General features: G+C 35.1%; 2 protein-coding genes across 2 annotated transcripts; both read right to left on the bottom strand.

Moving 5' to 3' along the window:
• Positions 1 to 583: 583 nt before the first annotated feature.
• Positions 584 to 4,352, bottom strand: crym (crystallin, mu). Its single transcript, XM_051124313.1, has 8 exons — positions 4,127 to 4,352; positions 3,905 to 4,055; positions 2,655 to 2,717; positions 2,467 to 2,568; positions 2,196 to 2,379; positions 1,917 to 2,038; positions 1,711 to 1,795; positions 584 to 1,315 (listed from the first exon to the last, which is right to left on the bottom strand). Exons 1-8 carry the CDS (start codon positions 4,291 to 4,293, stop codon positions 1,251 to 1,253), a joined length of 939 nt encoding a protein of 312 aa, XP_050980270.1. The 5' UTR covers positions 4,294 to 4,352; the 3' UTR covers positions 584 to 1,250.
• Positions 4,353 to 5,242: 890 nt separating this feature from the next.
• Positions 5,243 to 7,292, bottom strand: snu13b (SNU13 homolog, small nuclear ribonucleoprotein b (U4/U6.U5)). Its single transcript, XM_051123631.1, has 3 exons — positions 7,086 to 7,292; positions 6,675 to 6,795; positions 5,243 to 6,195 (listed from the first exon to the last, which is right to left on the bottom strand). Exons 1-3 carry the CDS (start codon positions 7,086 to 7,088, stop codon positions 5,933 to 5,935), a joined length of 387 nt encoding a protein of 128 aa, XP_050979588.1. The 5' UTR covers positions 7,089 to 7,292; the 3' UTR covers positions 5,243 to 5,932.
• Between the last annotated feature and the right edge of the window lie 557 nt (positions 7,293 to 7,849).

The following is a 7,849-nucleotide window of genomic DNA, read 5'->3' as shown; positions in this document are numbered from 1 at the left end:
TCTCTCAGAATTGTGCGATAGAAACTTGCAATTCTGACTTTCCTCTCAGAATTGCATGATAGGAATGTGCAGTTCTGACTTTTCTCTCAGAATTTCTAAATAGAAAAACTCACAATTATGGCTTTTTTTTTAGAATTGCACAACAGAAACTCGCAATTCTGACTTTTTCTCGCTGAACTGCACAATAGAAACAATTTTGACTTTTTTTCTCAGAATTGCACGACAGACACTCACGATTATGACTTTTCCTCAGAATTGCGTGATAGAAATTCACAAATTTGATTTTTTTTCTCTCAGAATTGCTCAATGGAAACTCGCAGTTCTGACTTTTCCTCAGAATTGCGCGATAGAAACTCACAATTCTGACTTTTTATAGTAAATGCGAGTTTATATCGCAATTTCCTCACAATTCTGCGCAATTGCGAGTAATAACGTTCAATTTTGAGGTAAAACACTGATAATTGCGTGTTATAGTCAGAATTCTGAGATATAAACTCGCAATTATGAGAAAAATGTTTATATCTCGCAATTCTGACTTACCGCACATTTGCAAGCTTATATCACACAATTTTGAGATAAAAAGTTGCATTTACCTTTTTATTTGTTATTCAGTGGCGGAAACGGGCTGCCATAGTTTTGTAAAGCATTGCAACAATGTAATATGCATTTACATGGAAAAGGCATAGCTAGCTAGCAAACTGTACACTGTAGTAACTAAAGGTAATGACAGTAACTCGTGACTGAGCGTCACTGAAACCTGATTTCAGGTCGGTCCAAAAATACTTACTACAGTACTACATGGTTCACAGTATTTGTAACATGTTTTCAGCAATACATTTTTAATATTTATATTATGTTTAGAAATGCCTTTACACTGACAAATCACAAAGGGGAATTACTTATCTATTTTATGTCATAGAATAAAATGTGAAAGATCAGGCATTTAAACAAAAACCCATTCAAAAAGACTTCTGGGCGACAGAAGTGTAAGTGCTAAAATGCAAACTCATTTTCAGGTTTCAGCCAACAAAAATACATCATACCTGCAGAACTCTATTAACGACGCTACAAAAAGTGATCATTGCAATTAGTGTGGCTATTTTTTGCAGACTAAGAGTAATTAATCTTTTAATAGTGTGTAAAGAATGAGAGCAGTTTGTTCTCATGATCACTGATCAGGGTAAAGACGCCACCACCATGGCAGAAAAGACAATTGTGCAATCAGTGGAGGAAGCTGTGCTTTTGGTTCTTCAGTGTTCCTTCTTCCACTTCTCCAGCACAAGTTTGGCTGAGACAGCATCCTGAATCCCCATTCCTGCATTTTAAAAACACAAATGTCCAGCTAGTCATAACACATACTTTATAAACTGATCATTGCAGGACTAATTAGTGCTTTCTAAGAAACATCAGGAAATAACAACATCAGCTTCTTATGAACAAACTCTCACATGACATACCTACATTTTGATTAGAACTGACTAAAGATCAGCAGGGGTTGCGTAAGCTTGCATAATAAAAGATATAAATAGAAATATTTCCTTTTTGTCTCCTGAGAGGACTAAAATGCAAACATCAAGCTTTTCAAGGCACATTCTGTTACTACTATGACTTTCTATCAGTGGTGAGAATGCACTTTTTCTTTTTTTTGGTTTTATCTTCAGTACATCTTGTTCTTGGTTTTTGGATCACAGCTGTGGAAAAACAAGTTACCCAGTGACTTGAATACTGTAGTCTTCTCACGCTGAGCAGGAAAGGTTCCATTTATAATCTCTCCGAGCTCTGCGAAGACTTCAACCTGAGTAAATAATGAGCATGTGAAATATTTAGGAATTTGAGTGTACCATACGTATGACTAAGGTAACTCATACAAATGTTGGTGAAATCAGTATATTTTACTGATGGAAAGCAATGCATACTCCAGACAGAATGATGTCTCCTGACTCTGTTGTCGCCCCCTCTCTGCTGTCCACGTACACTACAGCCTCTCTCATCAAGACGTCATCCATTTCTCTCCAGTCTGGCCGACAAGCGCCAACCGCTGTCACAAAACGATGTGGACTTGTTCAGCTTGGTCATGAAAATTCAATGCAATGACCAACATTAAGCAGCTTGGTTACTGTATAACATAACCTCTTGTACCTTATTGGTTAAAAACCTCAGAAAATATCTCAGTGGAAATGTGTGGGCCAGCTGACCTGCAACGTGTGCACCTGGTTTGACCCACTCGCCAAAGAGTAACGGCTGACTTGCCCCTGTGGCGGTGACTATTACATCAGCTCCCACCACGGCCTCCTTCACTGAACCACAAACTGTTACAGGACCTTGGAGATCATTAACAAACCGTTGAGCCATTTCTTTCCTTCTGCTCCACACACGGACCTGAAGTGAATACAACACTGGATTACACACACACACACAAACAGTTTTAAATGACTTGGACACATGTCCTGTTTTTATAATGGTTACCTCTTTGAACTTGAAAAGCTTTGTTAACACATCATAGTGGCTTCTAGCTTGTTGCCCTGAACCAAGGATGCACAATACCTCTGAAAAAGCTGGGCTGAACAGCTGGAGAGAGAAAAATAGTATTCAGATTAAGTGACTTTCTATATTACATCATTACAAATTTGGGTTCTGTTTTAGAGGGAACCTACTTTAGCTGAAATGGCCGATACTGCTGCGGTTCGTTTGGCTGTGATGGCCTCCCCATCCATGATCTAACATTAGAGATACAGTTGCAGAACAAAAGCATTTCTAGAGCATTTTTTTAAATAAATCAATTAAATAACATATTTTTAGGTAAATCAGATACATGCCTATTTAAAATTATTGTATGTCAATTTATATGGCGAGACACAATTAATGAATTAATAATTATATTTGTTAAAATATATATATTATACATTATAAATGAAGCATCTAAGGAAAATCGTATTTATTTTTACTCTAATTGTTTCAATATCCACCTTATTTTTAACGCAGAAGTAAGCCTATGGGCTGAGTAAGAGTGGGCTTGGCCATTTGTACATTTTATGGGTCTAGGGTCCGGTCTCATCTGTGTCCAGCTATTTTTAGCTGTACAAAACTCGTTTTGCTGCTTTGCTGTTTTGGTGTGTCTTACCATATTATTTTAATGTATTATCTTAATTATGAGCACACTGGTTTGTAGTGCAAACAGTTTTACCGTTTACTACGCGTTTTTATTCTTCTCATTATTTCCCTATAGAGTGTTTTCACGGCGCGTCATCAGTCGGCCATATTGGCGACACTGAACGTAAATAATGCAACTGAACCAAACAAATCTTGCATATTTTGCTGCTTAATGCTGCTTAAAATGGTCAATTATTGTCAATATTTGAGCTGTACTAATCAGTCAGACTGCCAAAAGTTATAAACAAAAAAGAACAAGAGTGCAAAAAACTGTCTGAGTAACAAAAGGCGTTTGAGGTTGGCCAAAATCAACCAGGATTTCCAGGGCAAGAATCTTGACAGCACTGATATTTGTTCTTAATATTTCCTGTCAGGTAGGTGAAATATTAGGCTAATATCTTAATTAATACTGCTCGTACATATCTTTACCACCTGTTAGATTTAGTTTGTCAAAATAGTGCGCCCTTTCCTGCTTACTAAGTCCATCTCTATGATTTAGCAGCTTCCACGTTTTTTTCTCGTCGTTTAGACAGCATAAATTAGCAGAACAACGTATTCAGTAGTACATTAATCGTGCAATCCATGCTGTTATTTACATCCGAGTATAGCCAATATGGCCGCGCATCCGGGTAACTGACCAAATTCGTGACGTAAGTGCAAACCCTCTATTTCGTAAATCCCCCAGACATGAACAGATGTGCACAGGAGATGGTGGTAAACTGTTTGCCAAATAAATCAGGTTTGTGTGGCTCACCGCTATCACATTTCCATGCTCGGGATGAAACAGTAACACCGTGGCTTGAGTTGATGGTAAACTTGATCCCTCTGCACGCTGGTAGAAACTCACCACCTTAGTGGATAAAATGCCCTCAGCGGCCAAATATGCAGGCATTACGCCCAAAAACCTGAAAAATGCAGCAGTTTGATAATCTCTATAGGTCTATGTCAATAGTTATATTTCGAGATATGTTCATACCCATTGTGTTGTTGTATAGGGACCACAGATCTCACAGGCTGGATTATTTCTGAACTGTCCCGTTTAGAAAACTTTCCCATGACAGACTCCAGTCTGGAAATCAGATCGTCGTAACTGAGCAAACGCTCGACTTCATGTTTGTTCAATAAAACGGGAGACTCGGTCATAGTTGTTTCACCAGTCTGTCTTGCCTTCAATGACTTCGAGGTTTGTTGTGGACTTTAGTGTCTTGGTCACGTGGTTGGTTCGCTAGAGTTAAATGAGCATTTCTCTCTGTATGAAAATAACAACGCTTCATACAAATCATACAAAAAAAATATTTTAAATGGTGAAAGCATGACAATTACATCGTCATATTAAATGCATACAAATCTACACTGCCGTTCAAAAGTTTAGGATGAGTAAGATTTTTAATGGTTTTATAAATAAGTCTCTTATGCTCATCAAAGTTGCATTTATATGATCAAACAGAAAAAAAGTCATATGAAATAGTATTGCAATTTTAAACAAACGTTGTCTATTTTAATATACTATAAACTATAATTTATTTCTGGGATGCAAAGTTGAATTTTCATCAGCCATTACTCCAGTATTTAGTGTCACATGATCCTTCACAAATCATTCTAATATGCTGATTTTTTTATCATTGTTGGAAACATGATTCTTTAATGAATAAAAAGTTAAAAAGAACAGTATTTAATCAAAACAGAAATCTATTCTGTCGCTTTTTATCAGTTTAATACATCCTTGGTGAATAAAAGAATTTCTTTCAAAGAAAGAAAACATTTACTGACGTACAAAATTTGGATGGTAGTGTATATTGTTACAAAAGAGTTTTTATTTTAAATAAATGCTTTTCTTTTTATTGTTTTATAAATCAAAGAATCCAGAATATTAGAATGATTTTTGAAGGACCATGTGACACTGAAAACTCAAAAAAATTCAGCTTTGCATCACAGGAATAAATTTTTAAAGTACATTAAAATAGAAAAACACTTTTAAATGGCAATATTTCACAATATTACTGTTTTTCTTCTCTGTATTTAAAAAAAAAACAAAAAAACTTACTGATCCCAAACTTTTGAACGGCAGTGTACATATTATTACAGAAATAAACAGAATATGTGACAGAATATTATTTTTCATGATTAGTAGCTGACTGGCTGGCAATTGTCATCTATTGTCAAAGATACATAAAACATATAAACTGCAAACATAATGTAAAAATTATTGGTTAAAAACACTTATTTAACTGCCTGCCGTTGTTACATTAAAAAATAAATATTACTTTGTAAACTACATATACCTGCAGTTTTTAATATACCTAATTTTACCATGCACAATATTCCCAGCCCATTCTTCTCCCTTCCTCCCCCCTGCCAAATGAATCAGCTTATGTTAAAAATCTCTAATTTTACTAAAAATGTGCAGTGGACTTACTATAGTGAACAGCACTGTTTACTAAACACTTAAAAAGAATGATCTGCTTTCATTTGTGCACATCTGACAGTATTTATTGTAGTTTTATATTCACTTTACTGGGGACGAAATGTGCACTTTTTTCCACTTTGCATTAGGTAACCACAGAAAAAAAATGGAAGACTATTTCTTTCCCTTTTAAAAATACAACCCACACAAATCATTTCATTTTAACCGAACTTTATTTCGGCTGTCAATTGCTGAGGAACACACTCAACATTGATTCTAACATACAAAAAAAAAAAAAAAAAAAAAAAATCCTTAAGGATTGTACAAAGATCACCGTTTATAAAACCTGAAAACAAAAGTGTAAAAATAAATCTGAGCTCAAACTAGGAGTCTTTCAATAGCCATCTGCACAGATTGAATCTGAGGCTTCAGCTGCGATCCCTCCTTGATGGTGACTGATGTGGCAACGACGGGTCTCGACACTCCACATGCACGTCCGAGAGCTTGTTTAGAGCGCACAAACACATACGGCACGTTCTTATCCTCACACAGCAGCGGAAGGTGCAGGATGATCTCCAGAGGTTCAGCATCAGCCGCCATCACAATGAACTCCGAAATCCCACGGTTGAGAGTTTTGGTGGCTGTGGAAGACAATGAAAGTCAGAGCTAGCAAAAATAACTTTCACAATGTGTAGATAATTAGTCAGATGAACTTCAGTTTGCTAAGTAAAACGTTGTTTTTTCTTTGTTTCCCCATTCTTAAACACACCGCTTAAAAGAGCAAGTTTTAAAAGGGTGAGACACCACTGGGTGCAGGTAACATGGAAAAATATTTAATGTTCATTCACTTATACTGCCAAGATTATGTTATGTAACGGCATACAATTTGTTGAAATCAGTTAACACACCATTTAAAGATGCTAAAAATAAAATATTATAAATTAATATAAATTAAGAACAATAACTCAAAACATTTTTACTTTAAAACATTTTGCACTTCCACTTGCTGACGCTAGTAGGACACATAAAAAAATAGACTAGCACAATGTAGTGATATTACAGATAAGGATTGTTGTTATACTCTTAATGGATATACATTCATCATGCTGAGGTACTTTACCTTCATTAGCCCCTTTTCTCAACTGTTTGTAGTTCGCTGCCTGCTGCACCAGGTCCAAAATGGTTTTGGAGAGCGTGGCGTCTGCCAAAGGATAGGCTTTAGGATTCACTTCAGCTTCAGTCTGTGTAAAGCAGAAGACAGATAAAAGAACACAGAGTTATCAGCAAGAATTTCTAATGTTACATAAAATTGACCTAACGACACTGATCATCCGACCAACATAATGTCTGATACACCGGTATTCCGATCTATACATAAAATGCTATTTTAAACAAAACACGAAATATCTTAAAATAAGATACAATGTATAACTACTTTAATAATTTTAGCAGGCAAAATTAAAGCAGCTACACGTGGAATGTAGTGAAGCTAAATTCTGAACTAGTAAGAAATCCCACATGTGATACTCACCATTATGTTTGTTGTGTTTTGGCCGGTGATCAACTTATAAACACGCGGGTCCTCTCGGCAAGAGCTTCACGGAGGACAGTACTATTTAACTAAACAGAAAAATGTATAGAGTTTAGCAAATAAGCAAAATAAATCGCTCTAATAACCAGCGAAGCTCGGGGGTCTCACTACTACCGCGACTCGCAACACGTGTTTGTGATCGACACACCGCGCATGCTCACATTTAACCCACTTCCGGTAGTTTTTTTTTTATCTTTATTTAAAATAATTAGATTTAATCCTAAACACATTCCTAAAAAGATGTTAAATATTATGAAGAACAATTAGAAAATTAATAGAATAAAATAATTTTATTTAAAAAAAAATGTCAATTTTGATAGGAATTCAGCATACTAGCATACTATTTCAGTACGAGTAGTATGCTAGTATGCGGTTCCGAATTAAAATTGTTTTCGAAAAAGATTACATTTACGATTTTCTCTTAAAAATATTTTTAAAAAATATTAATATTAAAAAATACTATAAATATTAAAAAATATTTTTGAATATTGAATACTTCGTTGATCTCATGAATTTTAATAAACATAATATAAGTGAGATCTAGAGTTAAATAGTAAATACTGTATGAAAACATAAAACAAGCACTACAAATTAATAAAATAGCAAAAATTATACAGATACGTCATATCAAATGGTATTTAACGATTTGTAGATTGCATTTATTAAATTACACTTTCGTAAAACGAGTTTTAATGCAATTTAGG

This window comes from Labeo rohita, chromosome 12 (assembly GCF_022985175.1).
Source record: "Labeo rohita strain BAU-BD-2019 chromosome 12, IGBB_LRoh.1.0, whole genome shotgun sequence".
NCBI lineage: Eukaryota > Metazoa > Chordata > Actinopteri > Cypriniformes > Cyprinidae > Labeo > Labeo rohita.
This window is presented reverse-complemented; position numbering and strand designations above follow the sequence as displayed.